The following is a 25,868-nucleotide window of genomic DNA, read 5'->3' on the forward strand; positions in this document are numbered from 1 at the left end:
TCTACCTGCAAAAAAACTGACATATCACTAGGCCCATCAGCAAAGTTATTTTGCCTGGCCCTGCCCTTAAAAGACATTGTGACATATTGCAGTGCCCAGAACCAATGGATTTTTTTTTTTTTTTTTTTGAGACGGAGCCTTGCTCAGTCACCTAGGCTGGAGTGCGGTGGCGCGATCTCAGCTCACTGCAAGCTCCGCCTCCTGGGTTCACGCCATTCTCCTGCCTCAGCCTCCCGAGTAGCTGGGACTACAGGCACCCGCCACTACGCCTGGCTAATTTTTTTGTATTTTTAGTAGAGACGGGGTTTCACCGTGTTAGCCAGGATGGTCTCGATCTCCTGACCTCGTGATCCGCCCATCTCGGCCTCCCAAAGTGCTGGGATTACAGACGTGAGCCACCGCGCCCAGCCCTACCAATGTAATTTGTCTCTTGCCTAAACCCTGCCTACTGGGGGAATTGTGATAGATCTCTTGGCCAATGAACTATATGATGTGACTCTCCTTTGTGGTTTTTTTTTTTTTTTTTTTTTTTTTTTTTTTTTTTTTTTAAACACAGTTTCGCTCTTGTTTCCCAGGCTGGAATGCAATGGCACAATCTCGGCTCATTGCAACCTCTGCTTCCCAGTTTCAAGTGATTCTCCTGCCTCAGCCTCCCAAATAGTTGGGATTACAGGCATGCACCACCACACCTGGCTAATTTTTTGTATTTTTAGTAGAGACAGGGTTTCTCCATGTTGGTCAGGCTGGTCTTGAATTCCTGACCTCAGGTGATCTGCCCACTTCAGCCCCCCAAAGTAGTGGGATTACAGGTGTGAGCCACTGTGCCTGGTGACCCTCCTTTTTTACCTGGGCTTTGCCAGTAGTAGAGATTGTGACCTATCTCTGGGCCCAGCGCCTAGATGTTATGACTTTCCTCTCCTGCCTAGTCCATGCCCACAAAAAAGAGAGTGACTTATCACTAGGCTTGACACACAAGTGATTAGATTCTTCTGCATGAACCCAGCCCACGCGGCTTATTGTGACATCTCGAGGCCCATCACCTAGACGATGTGACTCTTCTTCCCGGGAACTGTCCATAATGAGGATTGTGATACATCACTTGGCCCAGCACTTATGTGGTAAGACTCTCTTCTTTTGCCTGGGCCTATCAATTTGGGCAGCTGTGTCATATAGCTTTACTCAGCCCCTAGGTTATGTGACTCTCCTGTTTTTCCTGAGTCCTACCCACAGAGGTCATTGCAACATATCTCTGAGCCCCTAATGTAAGTAATTTGGCTGACTCTCCTGCCTGGGCTTTCTGCTCGGTGATTTTTGTGACACATTTTTTGACTCAGCACCTAGGTAATGTGACTCTTCCCCACTGTTTGGACTCTGTCACAGAAGGTATTGTGATGTATCACTGGGCCTAACACCTAGGTGAAGATACTGTCTTCTCCTGCCTGGACACTGCATAAATTGTATATTTTGATATGTTGCTGGGGTTAACACATGGGTGATTCAGCTCTCTCACATGGATCATGAGCATGGGGTTTTTAGGACATTTATTTTTGTTAATCACCTAAGTGACATGACTCCTCTCCTCCCTGAACCCTGTCAAAAGGAAAGATTGTGACATATCACTGAAACCAGAACTTAGGTGATGCAACTCTTCTGTTTAGCAACCATGTATTTTGGGTATTGTGACATTTCACATGGCCAAACACCTAGAAGAATGGGAGACTTCGGCCTCAGTCCTGTCCACAGGGTTTCTTGTGATATATATCTGCATCCATTACATAAAAGATGTGATGCCTTTTCTATCTGCACCCTGCCCACAGGAAAGATTGTGACATACTTCGGTCCCCAACCACCAAGTGATGTGTCTCTCCTGCATGCGCATAACTTTCAGGAGAAAATTGTAACACATCACTGGTTGAGAACCCAGATGATGTGACTCGCCTGCCTTGTCACAGTCCTCAGGGAAAAGAAAAATTGCATATCAGTGGCCCAGCATCCAGGTGATATCACTCTCCTGGGTGATTTCTGCCAAAAAGTTCATTGGTAACATATATCTCGGCCCAGCTCACAGGTTTGATGATAACTAATACCTCGTACCAGTCAATAGAAGAGATACTGTCTCCCACAGCTAGGCTTACAAAAAGGAGTAAGATCCCAGGTCTCCTCTCTGTTTGAAGGTTATAGAGAATTACCACTCTCTCATATATTGTATAAAGCAGTCACACGTGGAAAAGCCCACTGATGAGGTCATAATTCTCATGCACAGATGCAGGCCACAGTTAAAACTGAACATCATTTGTGAACATGTGGCCACAGTTGAGATGGTGATTCATTTCTAAGCCCAGCTCAGAGGTGGATGAGGATGCTCCTCTCTGGACCCAGCCAATTGGAGAGATGTTGACCACATTAGATCATGGGTACAGAACAGCATAACGTTCTCAGAGCAGGTTGCAACTCTCATGCACACCATATAAGGTCCTCAAGAGAGTGCCCTTACAGGGCCAAGCACACAGGTGAGATTGTGAAACTTATATTCACACCCAGTCAATAGCAAAGATTGTCATCCACTTAAATACAGCCTACCTTTGAGGTTCTAAACCTCACTTTTGGAGGTAGTTGAATGTTGGAAAATTGACTCTCATTTGTGGATTTTGTCCACAGTTGGGTTAGTGACTTTTTTTTTTCTTTGAGACGGAGTCTCGCTCTGTCATCCAGGCTGGAGTGCAGTGGCATGATCTCGGCTCACTGCAACTTCCACCTACCAGGTCCAAGCGATTCTCTCACCTCAGCCTTCAGAGTAGCTGAGACTACAGGTGCATGCCACCATGCCTGGCTAATTATTCTATTTTTACTAGAGACAGGGTTTCACCATGTTGGCCAGACTGGTCTCGAACTCCTGATGTCGTGATCTGCCCACCTCGGTCTCCCAAAGTGTTGGGACTACAGTCATGACCACCATGCCTGGCCTTGAGTTAGTGACCCTGTAACCAAAATTTAACACATCTTTGTTACTGTAATCTCACTAAGGAGCATAATTCATTCGTTTTATTTTGAGATGCAGTTTCTCCTTACCCAGGCTAGAGTGCAGTGCCGTGATCTCGGCTCACTGCAACTTCTGCTTCCTGGGTTCAAGTGATTCTCCTGCCTCAGCCTCCTGAGTAGCTGGGATGCCCACCACCACACAGGCTAATATTTTGTATTTTTAGTAGAGATGGGGTTTCACCATGTCGGTCAGGCTGGTCTGGGACTCCTGACCTCAAATGATCTGCCCACCTCGGTCTCCCAAGGTGCTGGGATTACAGGTGTGAGCTACCGTGCCCAGCTTAAGGCACATAATTTGCAAAGGAAATGGAGGTTCTCATGCACAAATCCAGTTCACCATTGAGATTGTGACTCCTGTACTTAGACCCAACATACACGAGGTGTTGATTCTCATCCCTTGACTCAGGACATGTGTGTAACTGTTAATGTCATCACAAGACCTTTCTACAAGTGTATTGTGACATCTGAGTTATTTATCTCTTTTTCCTGGGCCCAGTTCACAGTGCTGTATCACTGGATCCAGACCCTTGGTAATGTGGTTCTGTTCTGCCTTGATACAGCCCACAGGCATCATTGTGACATATCGTGAGGAGTTGCACCCAGGTGATTTGAGTCTCCTCTTCTGCCTTGGTGCTACCCACAGGTGTATTGTGACATATTGCTTGGTCTATGTTATGTGAATCTTTTGCTTTTGCCCTAAACACATAGGCCATTGTAACATTGCTGAGTCCAACACCCAGGTGATGTAACGCTTCATCCTGGACCTGTCTACAGAGGGGATTGTAATATATGTCTTCACCAATCACCCTGGAAATATGACTAACTTTTCCTGCCTGTTCCCTAATCACAGGGGGTATTGGGACATACTATTGGGTCCAGCACCTAGCTGATGTGACACTTTTCTTTTTTTAAGGTTCTGCTTAGAAAAGAGATTATGACGTATGACTGTCCCTAACACTAAGGTGATGTTACTTCTTTTGTTTTGGCTCTGCCCTTAGAAGGCATTGAGACATGCTGCTGGGCCTAACACTAAGATGATGTGAGTCCTCTGCCTGAATCCTGACCACAGGGAGCATTGTGACATATTTCTTGACCCATTACAATCTCTCCTATGGGCCAAGCTCAGGTAAATGCCCTTTATACCTACGTGATGTGACCTTCCTCTTCTGCCTGGGCCATGCCCACAGAATAGAGAGTGACTTATTGCTGGGGCAAGCAAAACAGTGATGTAATTATTCTGCCTGGTCCCTGCACACAGGAGTCACTGTGATATATGTTTAGGCCTCCCACCTGGATGATGAGACTCTTTTCTTCTGGAGTTTGTCCACAGTGGGAATTGTGATATGCCACTTGACATAGCTCCTATGTGATGTGACTCTTCCTCATTCTTGGCTTCTTTCCACTGGGGTGATTGGAACATAAAGCTGAGCCCAGCACCTAGGCTGTGTCTCTCCTCTTGTTTATGAGCCGTACCCACAAGGGACATTGTGACATATCTCTAGACTTCTCACTTAGGTAATGTGACTTGTTTGCCTAGGCCCTCCCTTCAGGGGTATTGTGAAATACTGCTGGACCAAGAACCTAGGTGATATGACTCTCTGCTACTGCTTGGGGTGTGCTTAAGGAGAAATTGTGATGTGCATTTAGGTGCATCCATCACCTACATGGTGTTACTCTCCTCTCCTGCCTGAGACCTGCATGCATCATGTACTTCTTTTACTTAATTAATTGTTTTGAGATGGAGTTTTGCTCTTGTTGCCTAGGCTGGAGGGCAGTGGCACCATCTCAGCTCACCACAACCTTCACCTCTTGGGTTCAAGCAGTTCTCTTGCCTCAGCCTCCCGAGTAGCTAGAATTACAGGTATGTGCCACCACTCCCACCTAATTTTGTATTTCTGATAGAGATGGTATTTCTCCATGTTGGTCAGGCTGTTCTCGAACTCCTGACCTCAGATGATTCGAACATCTTAGCCTCCCACAGTGCTGGGATTATAGGCAGGTGCCACCACACCTGGCTGGAATAATTTATTTCAACATATCTCTGGGTTCAACAACGTGATGATACGACTTTCCTGCATGGGCCCTCCCACAGAAATATTCTAATACATCTCTTCTTTCATTATCTTGGTGATGTGACTTTTCCATTCTGCTTGAGCACTGCCAAAAAAAAAAAAAAAAAAATTGTGACAGATTCCTGGACCAAGCACCTAGGTGATGTGACTCTCTTCACTTGCCTGAAACCAACATATTTTGGTTATTGTGACATATCACTGAAACAAACACCTAGGGGTTGGAAAGTTTCTGCCTGAGCCCTTCCCACAGATAGCCTTGGTATGTATTTTTTTATCCATCATCTGGAGGGTGAAACCCTCTACTTCTGCCTGCATTCTCCCCATAGAGAAGATTGTGACATTGCTGGGCCCAGCAACCAGGTGTTTCATCTGTCCTTCTGGACTTTGCCCACAGTGAGTCTTCTGACATATATCTGAGCTCAGCATGCAGGTGATCTTACTCTTATTCCTGTGCCCTGCTTTCAGGAGAGGATTGTAATGTCTCTGGTTGAGGACCCTGTGATGTGACTTTCCTGGCTAGTGCATGCTCTCAGGGAAGATTGTGACATAACCCTGGCCCAGCACACAGTTGATGTGACTCTTGTGCTTGTTCTCTGCCCACAGGTGTAATTGTGACATATAACTTGGCCAAGCACACAGATGTAATGATGACTTTCATACCTCCAAGAAGCCAGTAGAAGAGATAATGTTGCTCATAGCTACGCTTAGGAAAACAAAGAAGATCCTGGCTCTTCTTTCTGTACAAACGTCATAGAGGATTACCACTCTCTCACATATGTGAAGCCCTAGTGTGTTACAGAGAATGTCATAACAGGGTCCACCATGCAGATGAGATTGCATTTGTCCTATGCACAGCCCAGCAACCTTTAGAATTGTCACCCTTACACATGGAGAGAGCCCACTGGGTGAGGTCCTGAATCTCACATGAATGTACTCTACAGTTGGAACTTTGTCATATGTGAATATCTGGCCACAGTTGAGGTGGTGACTCATGCCTGTAATCCCAGCAGTTTGGGAGTCTGAGGGAAGCGTATCATAAGGTCAGGAGTACCAGACCAGCCTGCTTAATATTGTGAAACCCTGTCTCTACTAAAAAACAAAGCAGCCAGGCATGGTGACCGGTGTCTGTAGTCCCAGCTACTCAAGAGGCTGAGGCAGGAGAATCGGTTGAATTCGGGAGGTGGAGGTTGCAGCGAGCCAAAATCGTGCCACTGCACTCCAGCCTGGGTGATAGAGTGAGATTCCATCTCAAAAAAAAAAAAAAAAAAAAAAAAGAAAGAAAGAAAGAATGAATGAATGTCTTTGCACCAATCCCAAAGGTGATGTGACTCTCTCGTGTTAGCTGGTCTCTGCTCACAGGAAGAATCGTGACCTTTCACAGCATATGGTTGATTTTTTTCTTTTATTTCTTAGTTTTTCCTGCAGGAAAGATTGTGAAATATTACTGAACTAAGTACCAAAGTGATATTACTTTTTTTTCTTGGACCTGCCTATGTAATACATTGTGACATATTGCTGTGCCCTGCACCTAGATGATATGAGTTTTCTGCCTATCAACTATTTTATATGACTCTCCTCTTTTACCTTTGCTTCATCCATAGATTAGACTGTAATATATCTTTGGGCCTGGGTCGTGCTAACAGAAGCAACAGTGACTTACTACTAGGCCCAGCCCACAGAGTTGTGATACTCCTGCTTGATTCCTGCCCAAGTGGTCATTTTGACATCTCTCTTGGCCAGTCGCCTAAATGACAGGTCTCTCCTCTTTCTGGACCTGTCCACAGTAGGAAATGTGACATATCTCTGGGCCCAGCACGTATGTGATGTTACTCTTCTTATGCCAAGGCCTTGCCTACTGTAGTGATTGTGCCATATAGCTGGGCCCAGCTCCTATGTTTTCTGACTCTGGTTTTCTTTCTGAGCCTTTTACCAAGGTGATGTGACTTTTCTTCCTGGGTCGTCCTCTCAGGGTATTGTGACATGTTGCTGGATGCAGCATTTAGGTGATGTGACTTCCTCTCCTGCTTGGACTCTGACCAAAAAGGGATTGTGATGTATCACTTGGCACAGCACCTATGTGATGGGACTCTTTTTCTCTGGCCTGGGCCCTATAAACATTTTGCATTGTGACCTATAGCTGGGGCTGCCACCCAGGTGATAAGAGTCTTCTACATAAGCCCTAGCCACAAGAGTATTATGAAATATCTTTTTATTCATCATCTAGGTAGTAATGTGACTCTTTTTCAGCTTCTACCCTGCCACAAGGGAATTGTGATGTATCACTGGACCCAGCAGCTAGATGATGTAACTTATATTTTGACTGGACCTTGCATATTTTCATATTGTTACATATCATTGAGTCTGACATTAGGGAATGGGAAGCTCCTTCTTGCGCCCTGCCCACAGGCGGTCTTGTGACATATTTTGGATCAATATCGTATGAAATGTGACTGTCCTTGCCTACATGCTCCATGCACAAAGAAAAGATTGTAACATATCACTGGATCAGCCACCAGGTGTGTGTCTCACCTCTCAGGGTGTTGCTCACTGAGAGCTTTGTAACATATCACTGGGCCCAGCATCCAGATGATGTGACTTGTGGCCTGTGCTCATCTTTTTTAAAATTTTCTTTTCTTTTTTTTTTTTTTTTTTTGAGACAGAGTTTCTGTCACCCAGTTTGGAGTACAGTGATGTGATCTTGGCTCACTGCAATCTCCACCTCCTGGGTTCTAGCAGTTCTCCTTCCTTAATCTCCCAGGTAGCTGGGGATTACAGGCATGCATCACCACACTGGGCTTATTTTCGTATTTTTAGTAGAGGTGGGGTTTCACCATGCTGGCCAGGGTGGTCTTGAACTCCTGACCTTAGTTGATCTACTTGCCTTGGTCTCCCAATGTGCTGGGATTACTGGCATGAGCCACTGCCCCCAGTCTGCCTGCCTGCCACCTGCGGCCATCTTATAGAAATAGATTTTAATGCATCCCTGGCCAAGTACCTAGGTGATGTGATATGACTCTCTTATCTGGTTCTTCCCTCCAAAAAAGATTGTAACATCTTTAGACAAGCCCCAGGTAATGTGACTCTTCTGCTCACTCTCTACTCACTGATGTAATTGTGACATATATGTTGCCCCAGCTTGTAGTTTCTATGATGATTCTCACACCTTGAACCAGGCAATAAAAGAGTTACTCTCTCTCCTAGCTAGGCTTAGGAAAACAAACACGATCCTTAGTCTCCTTTTTTTTGCCAAGGTCATAGAGAATTACCACTCTCTCAAATATTGTATAAAGCCCTCGGGTGACACAGACAGTGCCATTAAGGAACAAAATTACAGATGATATTGTGTTACTTTTTTTTTTTGTAGACAGTCTTGCTCTATCACCCAGGCTGGACTGCAGTGGCACACTCTTGGCTCACTGCAGTCTCAGCCTTCTGAATAGCTGGGACTATAGGCATGTACCATGAAGTCCAACTAATTTTTGTATTTTTAGTACAGACAGGGTTTCACCATGTTGGCCAGGCTGGTCTAGAACTCCTGACCTCAGGTGATCTGCTGGCCTCATGCTCGGAAAGTGCTGGTATTACAGGCATGAGCCACTGCACCTGGCCCCCTTTTTTTGTATGTATATATTTATTTATTTATTGAGATGAAGTATTGCTTTGTTGCCCAGGCTGGAGTGCGGTGGCATGATCTGGGCCCACTGCAACCTCTGCCTCCCCGGTTGAAGCAATTCTCTGTCTCAGTTTCCTGAGTAGCTGGGATTACAGGTACCCGCCACTGTGCCCGGCTACTTTTTGTATTTTTAGTACAGACAGTGTTTCACCACCTTTGTCAGTCTGGCTTGGAACTTCTGACCTTGTGATCCACCCGCCTAGGCCTCCCAAAGTGGTGGGATTACAGGCATGAGCCACCGGACCTGGTCTGATTTTCTCTTGAGCAATAATTTTATGTATTGTTAATATACATAAAATATTTTGGTTTACATTTTGAATACATTGGAAAAAAAAATAGAAAAAAGAGAATTTTCCCATGTTCTGGGGTGGGCCTGGCTCAGCTCAGGCAGGAAGTCCTCCCTGAAAAGGCTGCAACTTAGGCTGTCACTCTTGTGTTAGGCTGATCACATGTTGTGTCACTCAGGGCCTGAGAAGGTGGGGTCTTGAACTATATCCAATCAGCGACGTTGGACTGGAAACTGCAATCGTACACACAACTGGAGCGGACAGGGTGACTTCCGGGATGTAGAGGGGGGACTCTGTCTCTAGCTGAAGATGGAGCTCCTGCTCTCGTCTTCACTGCTCTGTGTCTTCTGACCTAGAGCCCCAGCCTGTGTGGCCCTGCGACCTGCAGGTACTGGAGATCTACAGCAAAAGACCACTGAAAGCCTAGAAATGGTGAGATTGCCGGGTCCGACATCCGGAGAGGGGCAAGGGCTGGTTGGAACTGGTGGGAAGTGGCTGTGGCAGGACTCAGGCCTCCCCACAGTCAGCTCTGCACCCTGAGTTCTCCTTGCCCAGGTCTGCGTCAGTCTTCTGCAGAAGATGGCAGCTAGGCTGACAGGCGGGCCCCCTGGCGCCCTGTCTTCCCAGTGCAGTGACTGTACCATGGCCTGGAGCCCTCTCTGGGCAGCTCTGCACCAGTAGCGCGGCATCTCTCCCAGATGTGCAGGGGCCACAGGAGAATCGTCAGGGCAGAATCCTGACTCAGGGTTATTAAGTATTAAATAATTCAATCAAAGGATGATTCAAAAATTGTAGAGCACTCAGCTATGGTTTGTAATTTGTGGTCTATGGAAGGGGCTTCTCGAACTCCTGACCTCAGGTGATCCACCCATCTCCGCCCCACAAGTGCTGGGATTATAGACCTGAGCCCTGCACCTGTCCTAGTTTCTTAATTTTTACAATCAAGGTGGAAATATCTTGGTTATATAATCAGCGTTTAATTGGCAGTTTATAGTTGGTTAAACCTGAAACTTGTTTCCGGCAATGTGGTAATTTACCAAAAAATGCTCTTGAGTTTAGATTATTTTTTAGAAGTAGAAATCCAGGGACTAGAGCCACCTCAGTCTAATTGCCTGCCACTTAATTATTTTCTCATTCCACTGGTGATTGATTTTTCCCTGAATTTTTCACATGTGTCACAAGCAGGACTTCAAGTCCACCCCTCATCCCCTATTCCTCCAGCCTAACTCTGGCTTGCAGTAAAATACTAAATTTCCAGTTTTGTCTGATATTCCCAAATGCCAGTTTCCCCTCCCTAATTCATTTTATTAATTATTTGTCCTTGAGTGTATATTTTGATATTATTTTATTTTATTTATTTTTTTACTTATTGAGATGGAGGGAGCCTTGCTCTGTCTCTGAGACTGTAGTGCAGTGGCATGATCTCACTGCAATCTTCACCTCCTGGGTTCAAGCGATTCTGCTGCCTCAGTCTCCTGAGTAGCTGAGATTATAGGTACCCACCACCACGCCTGGCTAATTTTTGTATTTTTAGTTGAGACAGGGTGTCACCATGTTTGTCAGGCAGGTCGTGAACTCCTGACCTCAGGCGATCTACCCACCTTGGCCTTCCAAAATGCTGGGATTACAGGCGTGAGCCACCGTGCCCTGCCGATTGTTTACTACATGATTTTTAATACAAATAATAATACATTTATTGTCTGAAAGGAATAAATGATTTTGCTTTTCTTACTGAGATATAAAATGTAAGCACCTTCAAAGTTTCTTCCCTTATGTGAACACTGTAAGTAATATTGCTGAATTTTTCTAACATTTAGTTTTAGTTTCACAAACCAAGTTAATAACTCTGACATGGAAGTTTAAGCCCAGTGAGTCCAAGCTGAGGCTAATGTTGGGCCTTCAAAAGGAGGTTATTAAGGCCCAGTTAGTTCCTTTTGGAGAGCCTCCCCTGCAAACTTCCCAGCCTGGTTATCCAAGCCAGGGAAGAAACCTGTATACTGAGAGAAGCTATAGAGCCTTGGAACTCTGGGGATCCGCAGGCCAATGCAGATAAAGTTAATATAAAGGAGATTGAGAGGGTCTTACCGCAAATGGAGTTGTTACTGTTTTGAGGCAGTTTCTAGAATTTTAAAAACAAAACATATATGTAAAAAAAAATTGAATTTCAAAGGAGTATTGCAACAGGAGAAAGTAGCAACTATAAGTTTTTTTTTTGCTACGGGATCTTGCTCCGTTGACCAGGCAGCCTCTGAGTAGCTGGAATTACAGGTGTGCACCACCAAGCCTGGCTAATTTTTGTATTTTTAGTAGAGACGGGCTTTCACCATGTTGATCAGGCTAGTCTCAAACTCATGACCTTGTGATCCGCCCGCCTCGGCCTCCCAAAGTGCTGGAATTACAGGCGTGAGCCACCACGCTGGGCCAAGATTTTTAAATATTGCAAAGATTAGACAGAAAAGGGCTTTACTTTCCAGAGAAAAGCAAACAAGATTAGAAAGGAGGTTGGAGGGGAATGTTTAAGTGGAGGGTAATAAAATCAGATTTTAGATTAGAGAATGTTTTACTCGGACGTATGTTCTTAGGAAGGACATAAAATGGAGTTGTATGGTGGCTCAGACTGAGGATGAGATCAAGTTCATGAGCTTGTGGGACGAAAATAAACCTGTTTGATTAAGAAGTATTTTATGTTAAGCACTGAAGACAAAGTCAGCTTGTTTTTCAGTGAGTAAAAAGAGAAAATGTACAAAGCGTTTTTCTGGCTATGTGATAGGTAAGAAAAGAGAACACCATTTCAGTCATAATGGAAGCGATCCTCCCCCCCACCACCACTTAAAGTCTTCCTGGAGAACACAAGGGATGAGAATTTTATTAATCACAGCTGTTTATCATCTTTGTGCTTCATCTTTTCCCACCTTTTTTCTTGGTCCTATACATTTCACTTTTTTGGGGTTGTATCTTTTTTTTTTTTTTGAGATGGAGTCTGGCTCTGTCGCCCAGGCTGGAGTGCAGTGGCCAGATCTCAGCTCACTGGCCTCCGTCTCCCGGGTTTCACGCCATTCTCCTGCCTCAGCCTCCCGAGTAGCTGGGACTACAGGCCCACCACCTTGCCGGCTAGTTTTTGTATTTTTTAGTAGAGGGGTTTCACCGTGTTAGCCAGGATGGTCGATCTCCTGACCTGTTGATCCGCCCGTCTCGGCCTCAAAAGTGCTGGGATTACAGGCTTGAGCCACCGGCCCAGGCGGTATCTTTTTTTGAGACAGAGTTTTGCTCTTGTTTTATTTGTATTTTATTGTATTTGTATTTTATTTTATTTGTATTTTATATTATGTCATATTATTTATTTTTTTGGAGACAGAGTCTCAGTCTGTAGCCTAGGCTGAAGTGCAGTGGCATGATCTTGGCTCACTGCAGCCTCAACCTTCCGAGATCAGGCAGTCTTCTTTTTTTTTTTCTTTTGAGACAGTCTCGCTTTTGTTGCCCAGATTGGAGTGCAATGGCCTCATCTTGGCTCAGTGCAACTTCCTCCTCTGGAGTTCAAGTGACTCTTCTGTCTCAGTTTCCTGAGTAGCTGGGATTACAGGTGCCCACCACCACCATACTCAGCAAATTTTTGTATTTTTAGTAGAGAGAGGATTTCACCATGTTGACCAGGATGGTCTTGAACTCCTGACCTGGTGATCTGCCTGCCTCAGCCTCCCAAAGTGCCGGGATTACAGGTGTGAGCCATCCCTCCAGGCCAAGCAATCCTCTTGTACCTCAGACTTCCAAGTAGCTGGGACTGCAGGCATGCATCACTACACCTAGCTAATTTTTCTTTTCGTATTTTTTTTAGAGATGGAATTTTTCCATATTACTCAGGGTGGTCTTAAACTCCTAAGCTCAGGCAATCCACCTGCCTTAGCCTCTCAAAGTGCTGGGATTACAGGCATGAGCCATTGTGTCTGATCATACCATATTTTCTTTATCCAGTCTACCACTGATAGACATTCAAGTTGATTCCATATGCGCTAGTGTGAATAGTGTTGCAGTGAACACGCTTGTGCATGTGTCTTTATGACAGAATAATTTATATTTCTTTGGGTATATACCCAATTATGAGGTTGCTTGGTGAAATGGTAATTTTGTTTTTAGTTCTGTGAGAAATTGCCACACTGCTTTTTACAATGGTTGAATTAATGTACACTCTTAACAGCAGAGTATAAGTATTCCCTTTTCTCTGCAACCTTGACAGCGTTTATTTTTTTGACTTTTTAATAGCCCTTCTCACTGGTGTGAGATGGCATCTCGTAGTTTTTCTTTGCATTTCTCTAATGATTATTGATGAGCATTTTATTACATGCTTGTTAGCCACGTTTGTCTTCTTTTGAAAAACATCTTTTTCATGTTTTTTTTCTTTTAGTGAGATCTTTTTTTTTCTTGTAAACTTATTTAAGTTTCTTATAGATTCTGGATATTACACCTTGGTCAGAAGCATAGTTTGCAAATTTTTCCTATTATTCTTTTGGTTGTCTGTTTACTGTGTTGATAGTTTCCTTTGTTGTGAAGAAGGCCTTTAGTTAGGTCCAATTTATCAATTTTTGCTTTTGTTGCAATGGCTTTTGGTATCTTCATCATGAAGTCTCTGCCAGTTTCTACGTCTAGAATGGTATTTCCTAAGTTATCTTCCAGGGTTTTTAAAATAATTTTCAAATAAATATTTCAGCCTTTAATTAATGTTGAGTTGATTTTTGTATATAGTGTAATAAAGTTTCAGTCTTCTACATAGTGCTAGCTAGTTATTCCACCACCATTTATTAAATAGGGAATTCTTTCCACATTTCTGTTGTCACCTTTGTTGAAGATCGGATGGTCGTAGGTATGTGACATTATTTCTGGGCTCCGTTCTGTTGCATTGGTCTATGAGTTTGTTTCTGTAACAGTTCCATGTTGCTTTGTTTACTGTAGCTCTGTAGTATAATTTGAAGTTAGGTAATGTAATGCCTTCAGCTTTGTTGTTTTTGCTTATGATTACCTTGGCTATTTGGACTCTTGGTTTTATATGAATTTTACAATAGTTTTTTGTTGTTGTTGTTCTGTTAAAAATATTTTGGTCATTTGATTAGAATAGCATTAAATCTGTAAATTTTTGGAGCAGTATAACCATTTTTAGGATATTGATATTTTCTACTTATGAGTGTAAAGTTGTTTTCCATTTGTTTGTGCCATTTCTGACATCTTTAAGCATTGTTTGCAATTCTTATCATAGAGATCTTTCACCTTCCTGGTTAGCTGTATTCCTAGATATTTTGTTCTTTTTGCAGCGATTGTTAATGGTATGTTTATTATTTTTATTTGGTATGGATGTTGTTGATTTACAGGGATGATACTAATTTTTGTGCATTGATTTTGTGTCCTGTAATGATACTGAAGTTGTTTGTAGGTTTAAAGAGTTTTTCTGCCAAGACTATACAGTTTTCCAGATATACAGTTATGTTGTCTGCAAAAAGGGATAGCTTGACTTCCTCTCTGTTTAAATTCCTTTTATTGTCATCTTTTGCCTGATTACTCTGACCAGGACTTCCAATTTTATGTTGAATAGAAGAGTTGAGAGAAGGAATCTTTGCCTTATGCCAATTTTTGAGGAAGAATGCTTCAAGCTTTTTTCTTTCTTTCTTTTTGGGATAGAGTCTCCCTTTGTCTCCCAGGCTGGATTGCAGTGGCACAATCTTGGCTCACTGCAGTCTCTGCCTTCTGGTTTATGTGATTCTTTTTCCACAACCTGTCAAGTAACTGGGATTACAGGCACCCCTGGCTAATTTTTGTATTTTTAGTGGAGATGGGGTTTGCCATGTCAGCCAGGTTGATCTCGAACTCCTGACCTCGGGTGATCCACCTGCCTTGGCCTCACAAAGTGCTGGAATTACAGGTGTGAGCCACTGTACCTATCTGCTTCCAGATTTTGTTCATTCAGTATGTTGGCTGAGAGTTCGTCATAAATAACTTATTATTGTAAAGTATGTACTTTCAATGCCTAGGTTTTTGAGGGGTTTTAACATGAAAGATATTATATTTTATCAAAAGCCTTTTCAGCATCTATTGAGGTAATCTTGTGGTTTCTGTCTTTAGTTCTGTTTATGTGATGAATCACATTTATTGATTTGATTTGTGTACATTGAACCAACCTTGCATTCCCAAAATAAATTCTACTTGATCATAGTGGGTTAGCTTTTTGATATGCTGCTAAATTTGGTTTGTCAGTATTTTGTTGAGGATTTTTGCATGAATGTTGAAAGATATTGGCCTGAATTTTTTTTTTTTTTTTTTAAATCTCAGCCAGGTTTTGGTATCAGAATAATGCTGTTCTTATATAATAAGTTGAACAGAAGTTACTTTTTCTTAATTTCTTAAAATAGTTTCAGTAGAAATAATACCAGCACTTTTTTGTACACCTGGTAGAATTCAGCTGTGAATCTGTCTGGTCCTTGGCTTTATTTGGTTGGTTGGCTATTTATTACTAATTCAATTTTTGAGCTTCTTATTCATCTGTTTAGGGCTTTGATTTCTTTTTTTTCGTTCTTGGAAGGATGTATTTGTTTAATAATATTTTCATTTTTTCTAGCTTTTCTTGTTTGTGTGCACAGAGATATTCATAGTAGACTTCTATATATATATATATATTTTTTTTTTTTTTTTGAGACAGAGTCTCGCTCTGTCGCCCAGGCTGAAGTGCAGTGGCCAGATCTCAGCTCACTGCAAGCTCTGCCTCCTGGGTTTACGCCATTCTCCTGCCTCAGCCTCCCGAGTAGCTGGGACTACAGGCGCCCGCCACCTCACCCAGCTAGTTTTTTGTAGTTTTTAGTAGAGACGGGGTTTCACTGGGTTAGCCAGGATGGTCTCATCTCCTGACCTCGTGATCCGCCCATCTCGGCCTCCCAAAGTGCTGGGATTACAGGCTTGAGCCACCGTGCCCGGCCTGACTTCAATATATTTTTGTGGGGTCAGTAGTAATGTCTTGTTATTTCTAATTGTGTTTATTTGGATCATCCCTTCTTCCTTCATTAATCTAGGTAGTGGTTTATTTATATTATTATTTTTTCATAGACTTAATTCCTGGATTTCTTGATATTGATTTTGATTATTTCTTGTCTGCTGCTAGCTTAGGGGTTGATTTGCTCTTGCTTCTTTCATTCTTTTATTTATGATGTCAGCTTGTCAAACGAAGATCTCTCAAACTTTTTGAGCATTAAATGCTATCAATTTCTCTTTTAACACCACCTTAGCAGTATTGCAGATATTCTGATGTGTTCGTTTTTTATTTTTATTTATTTTTATTTATTTATTTTTTGAGATGCATTTTTGTTCTTGCTGCCCAGGCCAAGTGCAATGTCATAATCTTGGCTTACTGCAACCACCACCTTCTGAGTTCAAGCGACTCTCCTACCTCAGCCTCCCAAGTAGCTAGGATTACAGGCGTGTGCCACGACGATGGGCTAATTTTTGTATTTTCAGTAGAGATGGAGTTTTACCATCTTGGCCAGGCTGGTCTCAAACTCCTGACCTCATGATCCGCCTGCCTCAGCCTCCCAAAGTGCTGGGATTACAGGCATGAGCCACTGTGCCCAGCCCTGGCCTGTTTTTTTTTGTTCTTATTTGTTTAAAAGAACTTGGTTTTTGCCTTAATTTCATTATGTATCAAGAAGTTATTCAAGTGCAGGTTGTTTAATTTTTATGTAATTGTATGGTATGGTTTCAAGTTGTTTTCTTTTTGTTGAATTATATTTTTGTCAAGCTGAAGAGTTCTGTAGATGTCTCTTGGGACGATTTAGTCAAGTGTTGAGTTTAGGTCCTAATGTTTTGTTAATTTTCTTCTTCAGTTATCTGTCTATTAGTGCCTGTGGGATGTTGTAGTCTCCCACTGTTATTGTGTCAGAATCTAAATCTCTTCATAGGTCTCTAAGAACTTGCTTTATTCATGTGAACCCATTAATTTTATATAACACCTTTCTCTTTTCTGCTTTTTCTTCTGTAAACATTCTTTCATGTATGCACAATTTGCAAAATTTAGATGTCCACAAGTTTAAGAACATGTTTAGAGACCTGGCTGTTGTAAAAGTCTAAATTAGAAATAAGAGGCTTAATTAGTCCACATAAAAATAAGAGAAAATATCTTACTAAAATCTCTTTTCTTAAAACAGGTTTTATATAGATTTTTATCTCCCTTTTTTTGAAATATATGTAAATCATATTAACAGTTAAATAAATCTTTGTTATTTATTTATTTTTTTTACTCAGGATTGTCTTTATCTGGGACCTGAGATTAATTGCTTTGTTTTTGCTTTGGCAAAAGGTTATTCTTACTATTTTTAGTCTTTTAAAGTTGACACAGATTTGTTCACTGTAAAACTCATTCCAAGAGCACACAAAAGTTTAGCATAAAAATAGGATTAAATTTAGCAAAACAGAATTATAAGGACTAAAAGATATTGTGTAATTTGATTGACAAACCTGTTTATCCAACGTGATTATTTACAGGCTGAAGTACTTATACTACAAAAGCAAAAATAGTTCAGTTTATAAACTGAACAGTGGAGTATGTTGTCATACCTTGGTTTCTATTTATTACTTCAGTACAATTAGCATAGTTATGTGTGGTGTTGTTAGACAACCTGCATTCATATACATTTAATAATATTTTCTACAATAGTATGACTATAAAGCCACAATGTCTACTTTGAATGAATTCCTTAGTTATTTTAATATTGTGATTCACACTTTTGAAATGTAAAGTTTTTCAATTGAAATATAGTTACAGAAATTTAAAAAAATCCTACATACATTATGACTAGTACATTAAAATTATTCCTCCTTACATATTTATATCCAATATCCAAAGAAATTTTACTACCAAATTGTTACAGTAGATATTAGTCTTCTATGCTTATTAATTTAACCAATAGGGATAATTATAAGTAAGCATAATTTCAGTGTCTTTCATTTCACAAATTGGAATGCTGCTATTACAGGACAAATAAAGGCAGGCGATGTGGCTGCCCAAAAACTGTAGTAGCTCTCCAGTTAGCTACCTTGCAGGTTCACATATATTCCACTATATTAACACAGTCAGATTTTAATTTTTTATCAAAAAGTGCTAGTGGAAGTTGTGAGATATATTTGAATATAGATTCCACATTCGATGGCTAGAAAATTAGCATCAGAGATAGAAAAAAATCTTTTATAATTCTTCTGATAATATACTTCTTTTCTTCATAATACTCATGTTTCTCATGCTGTGAGTAGCTATGCACTTTGAGTATTTAGAGAGAAATTCTTTTTGGAGGAATATTTTCTGCCTGACTTGATCAATCTTATATCTAATTTCAGTTTTTTCTTAAGATGCTTTTAACTTTTTTTCTCTCTCAATATAATCTTTCTCAGAGTGAGAGCTGTTTTTCTTTAGAATGCTTTGTGTATCTGTTTTAGAAGCCCTATTAGTATCCCATAATGTCTGTGAAAGACGCGGCTATTACAGTGAGAACTCTTGGAGCTATCTCTATCTGGATGCATGCTAGAAATCCAGCAGTTTATTTTCCATGTCACCATTATAAATAGAAACTGTGGCTTAAATAATGCTCTCATTTCCATTATTGTGAAGGTGCAGTTCTACCCAGGGAGGCTCTCTTCCTGCAGTTCAGGCTTCACTCTTTGATGTGACACTAAAGTGCTGCTATAGCAATTGGCGTTCACCTATAATGTGAGCTGCCAGCTGTGAGCCCTGTGCTGTGGGCTGTACCACAGTGGCAGAGGGTAGGAAACAAAAGAGGACGCTGGCCACCAGAAGAGGGGAAACCAGAGTACTGTAACCCCGTCCTCAGGGAGGAGAGAGCACTGCTTTAAAATGCAGGTAGCCAAAAAGATAGCACCCTATTCAACCACTTTTGTATAAGAGTGAAAGTCTACCTTCAGCAGGCAGCTGGCTTCAAGTTGCAGAACTATCTTCTGTCATGAACATGTGAAAAGCTTATTTTGTCATTGAATATAATCAATTTGCATACATGGGTGACCTCCCCAATGACCAGGGGAATTTAGGATGAACTGTGTATGACATGGTGCTGTAAATTCTTCTACTTGTGAACTATTTTTGATAACCACCTTTATGTCTTTTCAATCTCTTAAGCAGACTGACTATAATATATGTGACATTGAGATTTAATTGTGTAATGAAAGAGTTTTCTTTTTCTTTTTTTTTTTTTTTTGAGACAGTCTTGCTGTGTCACCCAGGCTGGAGTGCAGTGGTACGACCTTGGCTCTTTGCAACCTCTGCCTGTCAGGTTCAAGTGATTTTCCTGCCTCAGCCTGCCAAGTAGCTGGGACTACAGGCGTATGCCACCACGCCCGGCTTTTTTTTTTTTTTTTTTTTTTTTTATTTTAGTAGAGATGGGGTTTCACCGTGTTAGCCAGGATGGTCTCTATTTCCTGATCTCATGATCGACCCTCCTTGGCCTCCCAAAGTGCTGGGATTACAGGTGTAAGCTACCATGCCCAGCCTCTTTCTTTGCTATTATCGTGGTTTCTCTGGGGCTGAAAAGGATTTTTTTTTTAAACTATATTTCCTAGAATTACCAGACATAATATATACAAATAAGGTGCCAACCAAACTTTACTCTAGAGGGGACTTTCCCTCTCAGGCTTCTCACAATTATGCTGTAAAATGCATGCTGTCACCTAAATATGCAGGCAGAATTGTGTCTCTGCCTATTTGGTATCTATAGTCCTCCACAGTCACTTCTAGAGAGGCTAGAGCAGATTTCTACAAGCCTTTTTTTTTTTTCTTAGATGAAATTTCGCTCTTGTTGCCCAGGCTGGAGTGCAGTGGCACAATCTCAGCTCACTGCAACCTCGACCTCCTGGGTTTAAGTGATTCTCCTGCTTCAGCCTCCCGAGTAGCTGGGATTACAGGCATGCACTACCATGCCTGGGTAATTTTGTATTTTTAGTAGAGAGAGGGGTTTTCCATGTTGGTCAGGCTGGTCTCGAACTCCTGACCTCAGGTGATCCACCCACCTTAGCCTCCCAAAGTGCTGGGATTACAGGTGTGAGGCACCTCGCCTGGCCTAGATTTCTACAAACTTTATAGGGCAGATATTAACCATTTTACTTCTTTCAATGACTCTTGTATCTTCAGACCTGAAACTGATTCAGAGACCATGGAGCCCAGAAACCCAATCAGTGTAACAAGTGTGCATTGAGTAGACATGGAGACATGAGAATCTCCACTTCTCTTTCCTTCCTCTTACTAAAATGCTCACAATTGCAGGTAACACCTACTGCTACTCCACCCATCTAGGACCTAAATCTGAAACTCCAAATTCTAAATCTAGGTCTAGAAATTAAAAAACAAAACAAAACAAAAGTTTCATTTGAGAAATGCAAGTTTTTTTTAGGGGGGTGGGGTGGGAGTGGGGATGGAGTCTTGCTCTGTCACCAGGCTGGAGTGCAGTGGCATGATCTTGGCTCACTGCAACCTCCTCCTCCTCCCAGGTTCAAGCTATTCTCCTGCCTCAGCCTCCTGAGTAGCTGGGAGTACAGGCATGTGCCACCACACCTGGCTAATTTTGTATTACTTTTTTCAGTAGACACCGGGCTTCATCATGTTGGCCAGTATGGTCTCCATTTCTTGACTTCGTGATCCTATCTTGTTGGCCTCCTAAAATGTTGGGATTACAGGCGTGAGCCACTGTGCCTGTCTGCAAGTCTTTTTACTTATAAAACTCAGACATTAAAATAAGAGCACAATTATGTCTTTCTCCTTACTTTCAACTATGTATTCATCTCTTGAAGCTGTTCACTATTGCCAAAAGTAGGTATAAGTTAAACTAATAATAAGTTATTTATTTAAACAAAGAAGAATTTCTCACAAACTAGTTTGTATCACCTCTCTCTCTGTCTCTCTTTTTTTACCTTCACAAATCCACTTGTAATTGCTGCTAATCAAAGTGTAGATTCCAGGCATCTTGAATAGTTCTTCTCAAGTTACAGTGCTTAAGTTTGGCCCCAATAAACTGTCTACTTATATTCATGTTGTGTCAGCTTTTTTTTAGGTGAAATATTATTTAGAATTTTCTAGAGCAGCCTCTGAGTAGATTTCTCCTTTGATTGTACTTGCTGTAACAGCCAAAAATGTAGAGTGATGTTGATTTTATCTGGAATCTGCAAATAAGGTCTGGCCTCTGCCTGGAATTTACAAAACAGGGCCAGACTTTAGATTGAGAATGTACAGAAAACCAGCAGGAGGCATTTTCTGCATTGTGAGATGTCAACATAGACATTTCAGATCCCTCCTTTGAGAGTGTGGCTCTTTGACCTTTTCACATCGCTATCTTTATGTGAGAGGCTACAGGTGTAAATAGAATCTGATGGCAGAATCTCTAAGTGTAAACAAGCATCTTAGGAGTGAGAGATCAAGGCCACAAAGTAGCCAGAGCCCTGAGCACAACTATAGCTACCTGGAAAATGTGATACTGGGGTGTTATTGTCCTTCTACCTGCCCAAAAGCTAGCTAATCAGGACAGGTGATCCAGGTTCTGGAGCTCCACCAGGATAGTTTCATTTTCTTTTTAGAATCAGCCTGAGTCTCTCCTGCTGGCTTATTATTGGGCCATCAGCCCAGGGTCACTGGAAATGCTCTCATAATCACCTAGGCATCTGTGACATTTGAGAATCTCCAGAACAGAATTGTGTCAGGCTGACAAGAGTGGTTAATTTTGCTTCTGTCTTAATGTAAAAGAAATGAGTCATCTGGTATTTGTTCCTCCCACCATACAAGAGATGTCTTTGGCTGGTACCCAGATGAGAGTTTCTCTGGTTCCCTGGTACTTGGGTGAAAAACAAGGACGCGATCTGGAGACTCAAACAGATAAACAAATTGATTCCATTTCATATAGTCATTAGAAAAATAGATAAAGCAGTCATGGTCCCTACCATGCAAGAACTTTTAGTCTTGACTATCAACTGGATAAGTGGTTTAATTATGCATCATATGGTGGGTACAATAAATAGATGTGTGCAAAGATATGGGATTTATTTGCACCATTTTCTTTATATTGTTGAGACTTCTGATGTCTACACCTGAACATATATTTATAAACAAAAGAGTTATTATTTGTATTTTTTAGCTTGCTAAGAATACTTATCTTCTAAAAATTATTTTAGAAAACCTTAAGAGTTTTGTTTAAACTGCTTATTAGTATGTGATATGCCCTTGAGAGGGCAGTGGGGTTTAAAAAGATTAAAAATTATATAAACTCTGAGATTTAAGTTTTTTTTTTTTTTTTTTTTGGTACACTTAAAAAATGAAACAACTGAAAATACTCCCCAGTGGCATAAAGAACAGAATTTTACATTAGTTCTACACCTTGCCCCAGCCCTGATCAGATTCACCCTTTTTGAAGACCTTATTTAGGTGTGGCCATATTCCGGAGTCATGCCTCCCAGAACTAACTAGAAGAGATCAGAGTTTGGGGTGATGAATCCTGTTGCTTTTTTAGGGTTGATGCTCATGATTTTCTGAAACCCAAAAGCAGATAAATGGAAAATATGAAATATGATTTGTATGGTCTTAATTTTTAAATTTTTTATTGAAACCATTGTTTGCAGAGACATTACATTTAGCAACTTGTTTTCTGTCCCTGCAGATATAGTAATTGATTCACAAATCACAAAATAATAAATATAAACACAACAAAAATTCATCTAAATTACATTAAACTCTTTCTATCTGTATCCCGCTCATCTGTCTATATTTAGACTTTATTCTACATTTTTTTAAAAAAAAAAATCAGTGACAGATAAACAAAAGAAGAAATAAAAATGCTGGGTTCTTATTCTAAATCCTTGGAATTATTGAACACTTAGTATAAACTCACAGGTTTTATCAGAATTAAATAATGGGTTATCATAGTGCTCTGTAACCTCTTATTGAGCACACGGTACCTGCTTAATAAACATTGCATTAGTACATGTGCACATGTTGTTTTCTAAATGCAGACTTACTCAGAAATTGCTGCTTTCTGTTTTCTCTATAAACTTTAAAGAGCCAGCAAATAATATAATACTTTAAGATAAAGAATGGTTGTCTTCATTTGTATCAAAAGTATTTGTGTTGTGACAAGACTGCTGAATATAAGGGACTCTGTGCCATGCCTCATTTTTCTACATGCCCAAAAGCTAGCTAATCAGGACAGGTGATCCAGGTTCTGGAGCTCCACCAGGATAGTTTCATTTTCTTTTTAGAATCAGCCTGAGTCTCTCCTGCTGGCTTTTGGGCCAATGCTAATAATGAGCCCAGAGAGAGTGACATCAGCACTGACAGGGGACTTCTTTAAAACACCCATTTCCTGGGCGACAGAGCGAGACTCCGTCTCAAAAAAAAAAAAAAAAAAAAAATTAAAACACCCATTTATGGACCCTTTCCAAACCTGAAGAATCATACTACATAGAGTGGGGCCAAATTTACGAAGTGATGTATAAGCTCATTAAAGCTTGAGTAGCAGTGCTTAGGTAAGTGGTTATAAGCGCAGGCTTCTAATTAGAATCACATGGCCAATTTGCAGAACTCTCTTGTACCCTTTTCACAGTTTGTTTAGTGTTCTCGGTGAAAGCGTCTATTTGTTTTAATTAAGTGCCTCATGTGACTCTAAGGTGCCAGAATCAAGTATGACGAGTTCAAGATACATTTATGAGAGTTAAGTGCTGCCTTTGCACTAAAGGGTGGTCCAGGAACCTGTTCTGTTTGGGTTTGGTAAGGACAGGACAGTGTGGCCAATATTTCTATTACTGAAGCAAAAATTGCTAGTGTCTGTAGCAGAGGAGAGAACCTGAGGACCAAAAAATAAAATATATATATTATATATATACACGCACACTTTTTTCTTTTTTTTTAAAGATGAAGTTTCACTCTTGTTGCCCAGGCTGGAGTGCAATAGTGCAGTCTTGGCTCACTGCAACCTCCACCTCCCGGGTTCAAGTGATTCTCTTCTCTTCCCTCAGCCTCCTGAGTAGCTGGGATTACAGGCATGAGCCACCACGTCCTGCTAATTTTGTAGTTTTAGTAGAGATGGAGTTTCTTCATGTTGGTCAGGCTGGTCTCGAACTCCCGACCTCAAGTGATCCACCCACCTCAGCCTCCCAAAGTGCGGGATTACAGGCATGAGCCACTGCACCTGGCTGCAGATAAACTTACATGTTTTTATCTCTGTGGAGCAGCTCATTGTTCCTAAATCTTTTCTGTTATAAAGGACAGAAATGGGTAGAGTTTTTCTGTCTTGGGCTTTCTGCCTTTGGGTGTTGTGGTAAAAGATGAACATATGGTGCTCAAATTTTTAAAGGCAGATATAATTAGTCCAGAAAGTGTCATCTGAGAAATAATTCTAGAGGAGGAGGAGACAGAAAAAATGACTTTTCTTCAGCTAAACATTTCTGACATCAAGAGCTGTGTCCACTCTGCCTCCTGGATTGCCATGTGCTTAGTACTTGCAAATCTTTACTTCTATACTTGTGTTTTTTCTCCCTAATGAGTTTTTCTTAACTACTTTTACAAATGCTTATGATAGTCGAGGGTCTCTGAAAAATACTTCGTTTCTATATATCACAGCCTTCTCTACATCACGGCTTCTTATATGCCATGCAGAATTCTCACCATGAATTTGTGATCTGCAATATTAAAAATGTTGACTGGCTGTTGAACATGGATAGCTGTGGATACTCAGTATTCCTCCCCTCCCCTCCCCCCTCCCCTTCCCTTCCCTCCCCTCCCCTCTCCTTTCTTTCTGAGACGGAATCTCACTCTGTCATCCCGGCTGGAGTGCAGTGGCAGGATCTCACTCACTGCAGCCTCCACATCCCGGGTTCAAGCAATTCTCCTGCCTCAGCTTCCGGAGTAGCTGGGATTACAAGCACACATCATCACACTCAGCTAATTTTTGTATTTTTAGTAGAGACGGGGTTTTACCATGTTGGTCAGGCTAGTCTCAAACTCCTGACCACGTGATCCACCTGCCTCAACCTCCCAAAGTGCTGGGATTATAGGCATGAGCCACAGCATCCAGCAATGATACTCTATATTTCTTTGGGGGAAAATCTGGGGTTCCTAGTAAAGATGGAGAACATGTAATGTTGAGGTTTTTTCTGTGTTCTTTATTGTTTTGAGGCATTACACGATTAAGAAAATGCTCATTTAAACAGAATGGCATTTATTACCCAGAAAGTTCTGAAAGAAGTGGCTGGGCAATTTGGCTCACGCCTGCAATCCCAACACTTTGGGAGGCTGAGGCAGATGGATCACAAGGACAGGATTGAGACCGTCCTGGTGAACATGGTGAAACCCCATCCCTACTAGAAATACAAAAAATTAGCCAGGCGTGGTGGCATGCGCTAGTAGTCCCAGCTACTCGGGAGGCTGAGGCAGGAGAATCACTTGAACCTTGGAGGCAGAGGTTTCAGTGAGCCGAGATCGCACCTTTGCACTACAACCTGGGCGACAGAGTGAGACTGAGTCTCAAACAAAAACAAAAACAAAAACAAAAAACAACAATTACCAGGAGATACCTGCTTATTTGGTTGCTAAAGAAAGACTACTTAAAGTCACTATTAAAAATTGTAGAACATGGAAGATATCTGTATCTTTAACTTTCCATACCACTGATGTTTTCTTACAGTTAAATTCAGACTGTAACTGGCTTTAGTGGGGGCAATATCTCAGTAGTGATGCTGTGTCCTTCTGGGTGCATCAGCACACTATAAAAACTTGTCCTAGTGCATTTG

General features: G+C 41.4%; 1 protein-coding gene across 16 annotated transcripts in view; it reads left to right on the forward strand.

The window, feature by feature from the left end:
* The window catches only part of LOC101020199 (zinc finger protein 28 homolog), an 85,323-nt gene that overhangs the window by 15,796 nt on the left and 43,659 nt on the right, over positions 1-25,868 (forward strand). For 2 of the 16 annotated variants that reach the window (XR_004180472.1, XR_004180474.1), the window contains exons 1-2: positions 732-2,510; positions 4,038-4,900. The exons of 5 other annotated variants lie outside the window; for them this stretch is intronic. Coding sequence is in view for 4 of the 11 variants with exons in the window: in XM_017952842.3 (XP_017808331.1) it covers positions 2,411-2,510 (100 nt within the window). In the remaining 7 variants the exon portion in view is untranslated. Of the gene's footprint in view, positions 1-731; positions 2,511-3,222; positions 4,901-5,714; positions 6,281-25,868 lie in introns of those variants that run through there. 9 more of the 16 variants (XM_031660312.1, XM_031660314.1, XR_002518794.2 and 6 more) reach the window with 8 other exon arrangements.

This window comes from Papio anubis, chromosome 20 (genome assembly GCF_008728515.1).
Source record: "Papio anubis isolate 15944 chromosome 20, Panubis1.0, whole genome shotgun sequence".
Classification (NCBI taxonomy): domain Eukaryota; kingdom Metazoa; phylum Chordata; class Mammalia; order Primates; family Cercopithecidae; genus Papio; species Papio anubis.